This window comes from Sylvia atricapilla, chromosome 9 (assembly GCF_009819655.1).
Source record: "Sylvia atricapilla isolate bSylAtr1 chromosome 9, bSylAtr1.pri, whole genome shotgun sequence".
NCBI lineage: Eukaryota > Metazoa > Chordata > Aves > Passeriformes > Sylviidae > Sylvia > Sylvia atricapilla.
This window is the reverse complement of record NC_089148.1, coordinates 7,658,232-7,673,124: the sequence shown is the minus strand read 5'-3', so window position 1 is coordinate 7,673,124 and position 14,893 is coordinate 7,658,232. Positions and strand designations below refer to the sequence as shown.

Here is a 14,893-nt window from a genome sequence, read left to right as displayed (position 1 = left end):
CAGGATTGTATTATAGTCGTAGTTTGAGATCAAAGAGATGGGGCAGGGGGATGAGAAATAGTTCTAGGAAGCTAAAAGAAAATGAAATAATGGAATGAACTAGTATGAGGCAAGTACATCCTTCCTGAAGTTTCTGGAACAGTCCCTATGGACCACACAGGCCTGTTTGGGAGCCTCTACAGATGAAAGGAGACTGATGCTCCCTCTCTGAAATTCAATCGGAGAAATAAAAGTGACCGAGTTCTCCAGATGGAAATATGGAGAAAGGAGGTTGAAAGGAAATCACAAATGTCTATTTCTGTGTTATAGCCAAGAAACAAACTAACAATTCATTACATCCAGCAGTTAAATGTACCTGGAGTGTGAATGTAAATAGAATTCAAGGTGGAGAAAGGACAGGAATTCAAATACAGTGAAAAGATGGTGTACATATTTATAAGAGCAACAATACTCTGAAACTCATTATAATTAATTCAGTATTATAATCAAATAATAAAAAGGGAAAATCTGAATTGATTTCAGCAAATAAAACCAGGGAAAAAGTGAGCTGGTAAATACAACCAGGCAAAAAAAATTACTCTGAAAGGAGAACTAAACATTGGTAGACAGAACCAGCAGCTTGAGCACAGAAACTGGGCAAAACTGGCACAGCTGTAGAGCCACAAAAGGTCTGATAGGTTTAAATCTAGCACTTCATAACTTGAAAATGGCTGTATTATCCACAGAGAGAAAGTAAATTGGTATTATCACAGAAAGGATCACATTGTTTTGCAGTTCTCTCAGAAGCAGCTCTAAGAAATGGAATATCATAGAGAACAAGTGAATACTTATGACTCTGGGCTAGAATTTCAAATCAAATGAAGGAAAAAAAGGCAAAAAATAAGAGCATTTCCTGGCACCCAAATATGAAAGCAATTCTTGGCTCTAAATTTTTAGGGGAAATGCTCAATACAATACAGAAAGCTCAGTTATTTATAACAACCCAGTATCTCCTTCACTAACTGAACAAAAGCCAGATGCCACAGGTTTTGATAAGAACTGAAATGTTTTGTCCATCTTATGACTGCAGATATCAAAACCCAGAATTTAAGAAACAAAAAAAACCCAACCAAAGCAAAAGAAATTAAAGCTCATTTTGCTGGAGTTTGTGAGGTTTTTTTCAAATCACCTTATCCTGTTTAACAGGTTATTAGAGCTAAGTATTACCATGTCTAGTAAATGCATGTCACTGTTCTTCACATTTCGTCCAGGGCTCAGCAACATCCCAAAGCACCTGAGAAGTTTATTTAAAATAAAACAAACAAAGAAATGAAGGAAATAAAGGACATATATTAGATTTTCACAATACAAGAGTCTTTGCTTGAACATAATGGACAGCCACCTACTGCTTCTAATTTTAAAAGTACGTTTCAGAGAACTTGTTTGTTATTGTTATGGCAACGCTGGGGAAACAACACAATGCATGTTACAGAAAAGACAATGAAATTGTTTTCCAGAATGAAGATGGCAGAAATTAGCATCTGTCCTGTGAAAACTCAATTATTCCTAACGACCATTTATATACTGAGTTCAAAGAACCAGCAATTCCTATACATCAGTGATGGAGACGGGCAGGAAAACATTCACTCTCTCCCTAGTTCATTTTAAAAATTGTTCTCATGCAATCATAGGAAAAAAATACAAATTCATTCATTCAATCATTCACAATAGCACTGCTACAAAAAAATCACATAGCATCGTGGACCCCTAAAAAAAACCCCAAGAAACAACAATTTGCTCAATTTTAAGACTTCATTTGTCGTTTTTTAAAATCTGAATTTGTGTGATATATATACAGGGCCTTGAACGCCAGAATTCCAGTCCAATCGTTTTACAAGAAAATACTCTTGATATTTTTAAGAAGAAAAAAAAATCAAAATCTCTCTCAGACATTCAAATTTTTAAACTTCCTGACTACAGAAGACACAAATCCAGGTCTGAGGTTTCTGCAAATCATCTGTATCTTTCTCTCCTTTGAACACACTCCATTATGAATAAAAACACCAAACAGAATTATGTATTTTCAACAAACAGCAAGCTGTCATGCACAGGTTTTTAAAAAACCTTAGATCTCAAATGAAAAAAGGAAAAAGAAATTGAACGTAATTGCTATTTGAAACAATATGGAAAATTTGGGTTGTAATTCAGAGGGTTTTGTTTGAAGAATTTTTCTTCTGTTTGGTTCTCTGGTAATCAAACTGCTTTTTCTCACTGACTCTCAGAACTAAGTAATATGCTGAATAACATTGCTTGGCCATATCAACACCAGCAACTAAAATTTTAGTAACACTATTAACTGTAAAAGTCTCAAGATATGCAATTACTACCCCACTTAGCTTTCTCCTATTATATTAGGGGTATATGGATTTCCCTTTCCACCTCATTGCACTTAACAGTAACTTACATCCACAATAGTATTTCCATTCTCCATACTCTCTCAGTACTAGAGCCATAAAAATCTAAGTGGTAAATAAACCAGCAGACAACAATTTTGATTTATCTACATCCATAATGCAGTGCCACGTAAAGCACTCAAGGCAGTTCAGATACAGGATTTGGATTTAGCTACACAAACCAGATTCTCTGAGAGGCTAATTAAACCAGGCAGAACCTAACAGCAGACTTACTACTTCTTGTTCCTGGGGCAGAAGCAGCTCTGAGAGAGCTAGAAGTGGTGGTAGTAGGGGGGTCACTAGCTCCTGGTGCAGCTGCCACAGCGGAATGTAAGGCCAAGATGCACAAGCAGGCAAAATATCTGTCAAAATATCTGTCAAAATATCTGTGCCCTTCAAAGACAACAGCTCCCAGATGCTCCTCTTGCTGTGCATCACTCAGATGTACACAGGTTCTGACATGTAACAGCCAAGATTTTTGGGAAGTGTGCTTCCAAAAGTATGGGAGTCAGGAACAAGTAACCCCTGCCTCTCACAGAGGCAGACACTCCTGACGCCTAGCAGCATCCTGCTGCAAGAAGAGTCAGGGCTTCTCTTCCCTCTTATTTCAAAGAAGAAAATGAGTTCAAACCAGGTCAGGCCCCTCACTTGCAGAAGATAAGATTTTACAGAAACAGTTGTCAGCACATTCAGTCTCTGACATGAGGAGGCTCAACCACACCCTCAGGATTCAAAACGACCCACACAGAGGGGGGGCCTCAGTCCCACTTGAGACTTGATGGATTTCTGCACTTAAAGGTGGCTACTGAGCAGCTCTGTGCAACTGCACATACTCCACTACTTTCTACACCAGCAGGAAAACAAAAACCCAAAATGGAACTGTTATTCACTAATGTATATTTTTATTTATAAAAATACAAATGCTAACCATGGATAAACTGATAGTATTAAGTTAGCACCATATATATACATAGCACCACAGGACAAAGGGGATCGGCTTCATACTCTCACAGTGCATGATGACACTGGATATTAGGAATAAATTGTTCCCTGTGAGGGTGGTGAGGCCCTGGCACAGGGTGCCCAGAGAAGCTGTGTTTACTCCACCCCTGGAAGTGCTCAGGGCCAGGCTGGACAGGGATTGCTGCAACCTGGGCTAGTGGAAGCTGTCCCTGCCATGGCAGAGCAGGGGGGTCTTTAAGGTCCCTTCCAACCCAAACCATTCTGGTATTCTGTGATCTTGAAGAGTTTCCACTACTAATGAGAAACCACCCAGTATTTCAGTTCTGAGGGTACCAGCCTAGACTTTACCCTCAGGTGTACCTACATAACTCAGGATTAACTCTCATGTATAACTGGTAGCAAACTGTATCTAAACACCACTGCATGGAGAAGAGTGTCACTCCTGCCAGCTCTCAGAATGAAAGGCTGTGTCATTCTTCAGAACAACTTCCTTAAAGCCCCTGATCACTAACCAGAATTTTCTTTCTGAATCCTATAAACAGCTGAGACTTGACATCCCCCACTGTGGGACTGAACCTATGCAGTGCCACACACGACACACAAATGAACAGCATCTCTTCAGCTGCTTTGATCTAAATAAAAACTGGCAAAACCCAGGTCAAACAGGGCACAGGAGGGGCCAAAGTAACACATGAGAGGAACTTTCTTCATCACCCTGACCCAGCCCCAGGCTCTGCCTGAACACCAGGAGGGAGCTCTTTCTCTGAGCAGCAACCAAGTTTGATCTCCAGAAACCATGACAAAAGATTCTTGAAATCTTTAGACCAGACACCAAATTTCTTCAGAATTTTTTTTTGCACTGTAATTTCCACTCTGAAATACTTTTGAAGACACATTAAATTTCTCAGAAGCTCGGTCTGATGTGACCTGCATTCATCTTTCACCAGGTTTTGGATTTCAGTCTTATCAGGGGAAAGTGCATAAAACAACTTACAAGCCTGTGTGTTTCATTCCAATTAAATAATTTTTTCACAGCAAAGCTTGTGGTGACAAAAAAAAAACAAACATCCTCAACTGAATATTCTAAACACCACCAAAATAAAAGCTAATTTCTAAGCAAGGTAGTTTTACATTGAGGAGAAAAGCAATAATCAAATGTTATTCATAAATGCCTCATTAACTGAATCCTAAAGGAAAAATTGTTTAAATTAAGATTACACTGAAAATAGATTTTTCTTTAAGTCAATGAGTAGCAAATGCCTAATTTCACAAAACAAAAACAATGATAAAATTTTCCACTGTATATTCCTTGTCAAAAAAATATAGCTTCCATTCTGAAGTAAAAGCTGGAAACCAAGTCAGGAGATAAGATTTGGGAGGTTTTCTTGATTCTCCTGTTCTCTTGAATTTCCTCTTCACTAGACACGAATTCTCCCACTGTCACTCTTTTGCCAGGATTGCCATCTGGTGGCACTAATTCTGTTGTGCAATCACTTTGTGTTATTGGTACCTTTTTTCTCTATCACATAACTTCCAAAGTTAGACATAACTCCATTAAATACCATTCTTTCAGAAATCTAATCCGCATCATTTTGGTAAGATTTTTACCTTTCAATGGCCAGCTCTTTGTTGGAAAGTTGCTGAACTGTGATCACCACTTTCTTCTCAATTCCCTGTTTAAGCTTGAAGTACAACTTATCTCTATCCTTTGGCACAGGGCTAAAAGAATAGAAACATCCTTCAGCAGATATAGAGCATGAACTGTTAAACACAGAAATGGCTTACATTTTTTAAATTTTCAATTAATTCAGAATTCATTAGATTAAAAAAAATCCAGAAAGAGGCCATTAGACTGCATTTACCCAAGAAAGTTGGTTTGACTCAAATTTTTAACAGACCTCTTACTATCTTTTCCATTTGCACAGACCTCCATTGAGCATCCTTAAAAGAAATGATGTAGTGAAAAGAAACTCAAATGAAAAAAGGTATCCTGAATTTTAACCTTTTCACAGAAAAAATACAACAAAAAACCCTGTAACATCAGAAGAGCAGCTTCCTATTTACAGCATGTCTGCTCACGAAAAGAGGTCAAACGAATTTTGCTCCAACACAGTAGCTGTGCACGTGGAAAGTAACTGTATGCTTTTTCCAAAGAGATTTCTGCTTTGCCTTTTCCATTCCGATTACCTAAAATTTCCTTTTCCATCATCTTCTTTGACTTCTAAGGAGACACTGAAAGTGTACACATCACTGTCTGGTGTGGGAAGAACAAAGTCCTTCACATGCTCAGATGCTTGTTTGGAAGAACGCTTGAATGCTGTGGAGAAACTGTACAAAATTCGGCTGACCTGCAGATAAGCAAAATCATTATTATTTTGATCCAAAATAAGGGTGCTTTTAATGATGCACTGCGATGTTTCTGAAGGTCAAAAAATCTCACACTGAACACAAATCACAAAGCACTCAACATCACGTCTTCAATAACCAAACCATTTCAGTAACATCTACTATTTCCATTCCTGATCCATTCCCTGCTTATGTCATGCTCAGTGAATTAATATTAATTAGATTAGAGATCAGGAACGCAGCTCATTAGAGGACCTGCATAATGTACTTTTCAGGTTGTAGTTTTTAACAACAACATGAGCTTGCTCTGGCAGATGTCAAAACCCAAGGACACTTCTTCCTTTTTAGTTTTTCTTTTTCCACCCTAAAAAGTCCTTTTCTCCCAGACTGTCATACAGTTCTGCCTAAAATATCAACAGGAGAGTACCACTGATGCCTTAAGTTTTAGCTCCCATGTTTTTCAGATTCTGTGTGCCCAGGGCTGCAGTTCTGAGCCTCACATTCAGTGTCACTCAGCTCTTCACAGAGCAGGGAGACAAAACAAATCCTTTTCCTGCTGAACACCAAGGACAACTTTCAGGCCCAAAAGCACAAACAATGGTGGGCTGAAGGGAGGAACAAGAAGGATGGGACCTCCGAGTCTGACGGTGTAAGTGGACAACTAAACCCCAATATGCAAATGGACCAAAACTGATAAAACTGTAAGACTTCATGGCCAGTCAGACATTTTGTGACATTTTGGGTCCACCCTGGGTGTAGCCCTGGTCAGGCCCTGTCCTGCCCAAGGTGGATCCTGGAGGCCTTTCAATAAATATCTCCTTTATTCTCCAGCTCTGTCCAGTCTCTGTTTCAGGTCAGCCTTCCCAAGTTATCACCATAACATGAGGTTTTTTAATTCCAAAGGTATACATTCCAACTTTAGTATGAAACATACCCAAATGAGGATTTCCAGATCTTCCCATTACAGTGCACTTGGGAATTTTGTTGAAATACTAAAAGCAAAAACTAAAAATTACAGTAACATTCATGTATGACTAGCTGCAAAACCCATTCATATGTGCTAACATTTTTTTCAAGGCACTACACACCATCTTCACATTGGGAATGACCTCTTCAACCACTGCTTGTATCCTTTTTCCCAGTCAGTGCACAGCACAGAATACTTACAGCCTCTTTAATCTCACAGGAGAAAACATGGATCTGGAACTCTTCTGTTCCACAGCTGCTCTCAGTAAATGCAAAGCAGTCACTCTCTGAAGTCCCATTCTGCCCCCGCACACAAAACAACACCTTATAGATGGGAAATGAGGCAATCTCCAAATTGTTTAATTGATCAATTATTCTGGCAAGAAAGGGAAGATCAAAGGAACAGGTCAGTAAAACAGACAGGCCTAGCTGAAAAGCTTTTCTGCAATTAGATAAACAAGGACCTAAACTCTAATTACTCCTAAATTCAAGTAGATGAGATGGGCAGCAGGAACAGGAACATTATGCTTTCCAAATTTAAGGTATAAATGTTCCTGGGTTGTAACACTGACTTAATTTCTTTTATATGCCATAATACAGACAAATACAGCACCTCTAGATCAGAGAGTAAACAATGACCATTGCTTGTGAAAAACACAAAATAAGAAACATAGAAACCACAGAAAACCATAAAAACCTGATTTGTATACAAAGATCAAAGAAAATGCAACATTAAAAAGAAATTTAAATATCTCTTTAAGAAATGGTTATGAAAACTATTTCAGAATCAAAAGGACTAGCAACAGACTTAGCAGATGCTGCCACATTCAGGTGAGTACTGATCATAGATCTAAGACCTCATCCAAAATTTTTAAATACTCTCAAACACAGAACCCAAAGAGTATTTCAGAAACTTAAAAGCAGGAGAGTGGAGTTTCAGAACAGACTGGTGGACAGTGACTTTTAAAGAGTAACAGTGTCCTCTGCCTTTTCACTACTTGTCCATATGCGCTTTCACATAAAGGGCCACTAAACATTAGCCACCTAAAATCCCAAGTCTGCAACAATAAGAATATAGGACTAATCTAAAGGCAATTAAAGCCCTGGGAGGATTCAGCCCAGTGTAATTTTTGGTGGGACATGACAACTGGAACCTCACAGGACAAGTATTTGGGTATGAGCACGCTCCTCAAAGCCAACAGTAGTATCACCTAAGCTTTGATGGAATGTGCTTTGTCACACTTTGTGCATTCACCTTTCCAGTTCTGTGCGCGTTCTCAGGCAGTCCCACATTTACTGATCTCCTCTGAAACCAAAGAACAAAGGAGCCTGCTGTTTCACTTGCAGAACAACCCTCCTGAATGACCACACTGAGTACAAAAATAGGCACAGAACACCTTACATCTTGTGTCTGGGTCACTGTTGCCATTGCAGAAGTATATAAATGAAATACTTTCCAATGTCAAATGCAACTCAAATTGGATTCAAAGAACAAAATGGAAGAAAATAATACAGATTCTTGAATGTCCTTCGCTTGTTCCACAAGATCATAGTCAATATATAAACACAGCTTGGGCAAAGAAGGAAATCTAATCATACCCTTCAGACACCTTCCTATCAGAGCTTAAAAAGAAACATCTTGGATATTGAGATGCTCCCTACTTTGTGATGCAAGAATGCTGCAGGTGCATGTTTCATACAGTCTGATTAGGAACCTCTGACTCCCTCATCACTAATTAAAAGACTCCTCTCAGGAGTAAATCTTGGGAAAGTAAATCTTTTCTAGTATCTGGAGACTGCCAGCATCTGCATCATGAGGCAGACATGGGTCCGATCTGGCTTCTGCAGCAGAGACCAGCACATCAACTCTGTACCACATAGGAGAGAGTCTAAACTGACATTTCTGGAGCAAACCCAAGGCCAGAAGGGCTCCTGCAACACATGGACCGTGGAAGTGTTGACAGACTAGGGAGGTGAGGAGAGCACAGGAATTATCAGCCCTCCCTTTTCAATATCTCTCTTATCATATTTGAACAGATATCGAGGTAGAAAGAGATGCTTTTGCTGACACTGCGTGGCAACTGGTACCACCCGCCATGCACTGCATGGTAAATTTGAGCACACATTTCGTTGTTTCAGAGAAAATTTTTCAAAATTAACTGTCTTCAGCAAGAACCTCAGGCACAAATCCAGCAGTTCTACTTCTCTGTGCAAGTAACAAAGTCAGAAACCACTTTCTTATGTGTCTGTTAGGCAACAACTGAAACTCCTGTGTGTTACCTTACAGAGCCTTCTGGAATGTTTGGAACATAGAGTGTTACAGGTAAAGGGGCTTGACTCGAGGACTTCATGTTTGCCATGGCATGTAGAGCTTCTGATTCATTCCGTGGGGCTGACACCTTGGTGCAACCCAAGTAAGTCAGTTTGTTAAACAACACGCTGTCCTCTTCCAGGGGTTCACTGGGAGAAGATGGCCTTGGTGCAGAGATTTCTGGAAATTAAGAAAAAGCTTCTTCAGCCATTTGCTTTTACTTTTATACATTTTTTCTTTCCAGTGAGTTCCACAGCAAAATCTCCTACATTTTCCAGGAAGGGAAATGAGAGTAGACACTTCAGCTCCAACAGCAAGAAATTCATTTGGCAGCTTAATATTACTCTGAATTCATGTTTCCAAGGGTGGCATGGGGACAAACTGCAATTTTTATTCTCTTTACCACCACTGGAACACAGCATGGACCTTCTAAATCTTTATAAGCAGTCACAGAATGTGAAGGGGTTGAAATGGACCTTAAAAATCACCTACTCCCAACCCCTCTGTGTGTCCTGTGACTTCTACTTATTACTAGAGCTGACACTGCCATAATACTTAGAATCACGAAGGCTCAAAAAGTGAATTATTCCTGTTGGGGAAGGAGTGGGGTGAGAGAAACATCTACAAGTATTTCTTTGTTCATTCATGCTAAGGGTTGGGTTCTGTTTGAAGAATGTCAAACAGGAAGACAGTGAAGTAAGTTTCTCAGAAATACAGTAGAAATGTAATTAAGAGATGGGTGTCTCCATTTCATATAAACTATCTTATTCTGCCACAAGAAAATACTTCTTCTATTTCCAACAGATGTTATGGGAATTAGCTGACAGGATACCACAGAAGTGCCCTGCATGCTACTGAGGCAAAAAAGAATTATAGTTCAAGGCACATAAAGATGCCACAGCCTTATATTCCTAATATATGTAGCAGAATACATGGATTTTTATATTGCAGTTTTTTATATGTATCTAAAAAAAGCTTCAAGATATTTTACTTAAAATAAATACAATATAATTTACATTAAAGGTTTCAGTCCTCCCCTTTTCATGAAAACTTCAAACACAAGGCAAGTACCACAACCACTCCTAGCAAATATCAAATCCTAAGCTAGCCTTTCTGCTGCCTGGTGACAGCATCACGGATGGGCAGTTTAATCAGTTTTCTCAGGGTGTATTTCCCTTGCAGGTAGCACCAACACTGCCCTGGAACTTCTTGAGCTCCAGCAGCAAATCCACCTCAACTATCAACCACTCAGCAACTCATACAATCCTCAGTGCCAACTAATCCCTGGCTGAAGACAGAATGAACATTATCTTGACCAAAGCAGAGCAGCTCAGGGTATCAGTCTGATGATAATCTATTCTTACCTACAATCTTCAACTAATAATAAGAGGAAGCCCCATGGTATTCTCCAACATAGTTTTAGAATGAAGCTCTGGAAAACTTTCTATTCATCTTAGGGTTAACTTGAAAGTGCATAAAGAAAAAAACCTGCCACGTGTGATGAGGGGGAAAGCACTCAGGCAATACCTGTAGTGGAAGGGTCTAAAATAAGCTGCAGAGGTGGCTGGGCTGTTTGTCCTGCTGACCCATCTGCAGCAGCCTGGCCACTGGCATCACTGAAACCTTCTCGGAGTGCAGGGACATACTGCTCCTTCTCAGAATCACGCAGTATCTCTTCCATTGCCTTCTCCAGCTCCTCATCTCCATCTGAAAATACCTGTAAGCACAAGGTGACATTTTTAAGGTATTTGTAGTTTTACTTTCACTAGTTTCACTAACTTTCGTTAGTTTTGAAACAAATGTCTTACTAATTGCAAAAGTTAAGAAACTTTGCTGAACGAGACAACAAACCAAGGAGCAATAAAATTGAACCAAATATAATCCAGTGTCACCTCCCCTTACATAAAATGCACATGCTCTCAGTGCTATGTAGCATAATCTCTCAGAGAGCAAGGACATGATTTATATTTGGATTGAGGTTTGAGCTACCCCAGCCTGGGCCCCAGATTCAGGCCTGTGAAGCCTGTGGCATGGTTAGAAATTATGTTAAGGTGTGCACACGGGACAGTGGTTTTTCTAGGTATTAATAGGTATAGTTTGTAGTGTGAACACTTTAGTCACCTTAAGAATGAGAAAAACAACGTGTGTCTGCATTTTTCCTTATGCTGTATACCAATGAGAGAATGCTTGTAATTGTAAACTATATTGAAGTGTATATAACCTGCCATTTTAGACAGAATAAACAGAGAACATGTATTAACCATATTGGTTGGATCTGCGCTGCTCTGTCCAGCTTCCAGTGTTTTAAGGGGTTCTCTGCTTTGCTGCTAATCCAAAAACTATCCATCAAAAAACTACAGACTTCTCGTAGAATAACAGGTTTGTGTATTTAGAGCCTCCATTCACACTAGAGATCAATAGACTTTGCTATACATTTTTTAGTCATATCCAGTCCACTTCAGTTGCTTCATCAATTTTCCCACACATAAGAGTAGTGCAAGCCTAAGGGAATGAAAAAAACAAACAAACCAAACAAACAAACAAACAAACCAAAAACCCCACAAAAAAACCAAAAACAAACAAAAACAAACAACCAAACCCAGGATATACACACTCCCTTAAAAGCAAAACAGAATCTTTCACAAGTACCAGCTTTCTGGACAGAAGAAAATCATGACCAAAGCTGCATCATGGATTCTGCCTCCAGTTCACCAGCCCCTTCCCAGAGCAAAGAAGCAGATAAGGACTAATACAGACAGAAATTATCAACTGTCAAAGAGTACTGCAAAGACAAACTAGGTACTTACTGTCATTTCAGGGAGAACAAATTCCTATTGTTCCAAGCAGACCAAAACCAGTACAGCAGCTACTACAGCTCAAATGGGCAAATCTGTATTTAACCCATCAGCTGTCACTCAAGTGGTGAAATATTCTATTTTGAGGGAGAAAGCTTTTAGAAAAGGCCTTACTTGTGCCTAAAGTAGCACTAAGCAGGAAAACTAAATTAGAAACTAAAATCCAAGACACTGTGCAATCTATTCCTATACAGTCTAATTACGTGCTTTTAAGATAGCAGTCTCTGATCCATCAATAAAGAATATTAAGCTTTAAACAAAATCTGATTCTTTGTAAAGCCCTTTGCTAATGTATAGGTCCACAGAATACAACAAGGTAACCCCCAAAGAAGTGATTATAAGAAAACCTGAACTGCCACTTTTGGACAGATTTGTTTAATCCAAGCTGTTAATTTCACTGGTAGTCAGCAAGGACAAAAATTACAGTCTAAGACTCTCCTCAAGCACACACCAATTATGCACTCTTTTCATCTATACAAGCCTTGCCACACATTTAAAGATGAAGTCATAGCAAACCTTTAGCTGTGGCTTTTCACTGTTTCCAGAGGCGTCCTCAGATTTCTGATGAACCAAGACAAATTCTTCATTAATTAATGTGGATACAGTCTCAGGAATCCTGCTGGCTTTGCTAAATGATGTTTTGACTTCCATCTCAGGTCAGTATTCTCCTCCTGCCACCAGAATCTAATAATAATAAAAAAAATAGTTTGGAAGCTGTAAACAGTATATTAATAGGTATAATATTAAGTTATTGTGGAATTAAATACTTAAAATTATACTACTGCATTATACTATATTCTCAAACTCTGATTTCACTGGTATAAAGAATCTTATGATTTTTAGGTTGGTGTTTAAAAATCCAATGATTTGACAGCAGTGGCTGTTATCTATGCATACAGATAACATACAAAGAGGTTCACCCCAGAGCTTTGACCTCTCCTGTTTTTAATCTTCCAGAGTCTGCTTCCTCTGCCTCTCTCAATACAGGTGTTTCCTTACCCAGAGTGTCACAAAGGTCATGTGAAGATACAGGCTACCTGAAGACTAATTTCCCAAAAACTGCATACCAAGTGTATGCTCTCCACATAAAAACATTATTTAGCAATCATTTATGTTAGGGGCTTTTGTTACCCCCTTATATCTATAGGGGGTGAAGTCAAAAGTGATACTAAACCACAACCAGATCCTTCTCACCTAACTTCCCAGAAACCACCCACAACAGTTAAAACTAACCACACCATTTAAAAACACATAAACACACACGCCATGGCAAAACTATAAATATTATGGCAGCCAAAAAAAAGTTCACCCATGTCTGCACAAGGAAAAAAAATCTAAAAACAAAGAAAAAGGGCAAAATAATGGCCAGCCCACACATTACAAGTTCATATATAAATACAGAGCTGAAACATTCCCAGCATGCCAGTATGAGAACACCTACTGTAGGTATCCACCAAATAAAGACAGCATGACCTACATAAACTCAGAACATCTTCCCTCATTCTTTAGAGAGAATGAGCTGAGAGAATGAAAAGACCGAAAAGCTGAATCTTAGATTTTTTTTGTATTTTAATTGTATCTATTTTTATATTTCCTGTGTCAAAAAGGGGGAAAATATATTTTCAGACTTTATAAACTTTATAAAGAGCATGCACTTCTACATATGGCTTGCTTCCAGTTTCCTGAAAAATACTGCTCTGGCTGAGTGCTGGGATATATTGTGCTTAAGACTCAGAGCTCAGGTGAGTCACACACAGCACAGGAGGAAAAATCTGTGACTGTCACCTTTGCAAGGCTGGAAATGCCCAAGGAGGGACAGCTCAGCCCACATCTGCTGTGACCAGGAAAAAGAAGTAGGTAAGTTTCACCCTGCCCTTCCCAGTAGCACCAGGAGCAGAATGGTACCACACTTGCTTCTCTTCCAATCCCAACCACACAGTGATAAGAAAAAAATGGTGACTGAGGTTGTTGCTGTAGGGAACCAGAAAAAACAGCACACAAAAGAACAAGGACATGCATGTTCTCCATCATTTCAAACAGCTGTTACTTACCATGTTAGCAGAAAGAGAAAGTTTAGCAATTTCAAACCAAAAAAAGCAAGTGTGGGAACTAGATAATTCTCAATGTTGAAGTATTTTCTATTTCTAAAAGTCAACATGCTTTTGGCCTTTCAAAGACTTGGCTTGGCATAACTTATATGCAATGTCTCATAAAGCTCTTCCCTCTCCCTCACCAAGCCACAGTTCTACTCATCAACCCAGTGAAGGTATGTAGGAATCCCAGAAAAAAGAATTCAAGTTCTTTAGATAACTGACTTGTACAGCATAAAACCTTGTTAGAATTCACCTTAAAAAAAAAAGCCTCTAAACAACAGCTAGAATATTCAGAGCGATGAACAGTTTAACACCCCCGACACCTTTCCCATCTCCAGACCATCCATGAACTCACCAGCAGGAATATTTTCCTGACAAATGATGCAAGCTGGGTTCCACCCAGCCTACACATCGGACACACTGCTGCAGTAGATGTTGTTTCAATTTTTTAAAGCATCTTTGCTTTTAAGATTTTCTTGGCAAGAGAAAGACAAGGTTTTACTACACAAGATTTTAAGTGCGCTACAAAAAAGTTTATTTAACTCCACGTGTTTTTTAACAAGCATAAAAACATTGCTGAAGAGCTTGTTTGCAATAAACAGCAAGTCTAGCTCCAAATACTAATTTCAAAGTAAATCCTCTATATGAAAGTCAACTATTACAGAACACTTTGAAGGCAATGAAAGGCCATCAGCTATGGTCCCCAAATACAGAATCTCCTGAAGAATCCCCATCTTTGCAGTGACACCAGCACTGAAGAGAACAGTCACTGTCAGCCACATTAGGAGCAAAGGTCCAGGTTATCAGAGGCCCCTCTTCCTCCCACTGCACACCTCTTCTGGCTGCACCTCGTGATGACAAAAATGAAGCCTCAACCACTACTTCCAGCACATCAACTCAAGATATCCTATTTCAACAGGTTTTTAG

At 39.1% G+C, this 14,893-nt stretch overlaps 1 protein-coding gene across 3 annotated transcripts in view; it reads right to left on the bottom strand.

Annotated features, from left to right (window-relative positions):
- RABGAP1L (RAB GTPase activating protein 1 like) overlaps window positions 1-14,893 on the bottom strand; it is a 233,114-nt gene that overhangs the window by 200,348 nt on the left and 17,873 nt on the right. For 2 of the 3 annotated variants that reach the window (XM_066324696.1, XM_066324698.1), the window contains exons 1-8: window positions 13,659-13,797; window positions 12,390-12,557; window positions 10,546-10,735; window positions 8,988-9,198; window positions 6,909-7,083; window positions 5,583-5,743; window positions 5,004-5,114; window positions 1,207-1,273 (exon numbers count right to left, since the gene is read on the bottom strand). In XM_066324696.1, coding sequence (XP_066180793.1) covers window positions 1,207-1,273; window positions 5,004-5,114; window positions 5,583-5,743; window positions 6,909-7,083; window positions 8,988-9,198; window positions 10,546-10,735; window positions 12,390-12,524 — 1,050 coding nt within the window. In that variant the 5' untranslated portion in view covers window positions 12,525-12,557; window positions 13,659-13,797. Of the gene's footprint in view, window positions 1-1,206; window positions 1,274-5,003; window positions 5,115-5,582; window positions 5,744-6,908; window positions 7,084-8,987; window positions 9,199-10,545; window positions 10,736-12,389; window positions 12,558-13,658; window positions 13,798-14,893 lie in introns of those variants that run through there. The other variant, XM_066324697.1, reaches the window with a different exon arrangement.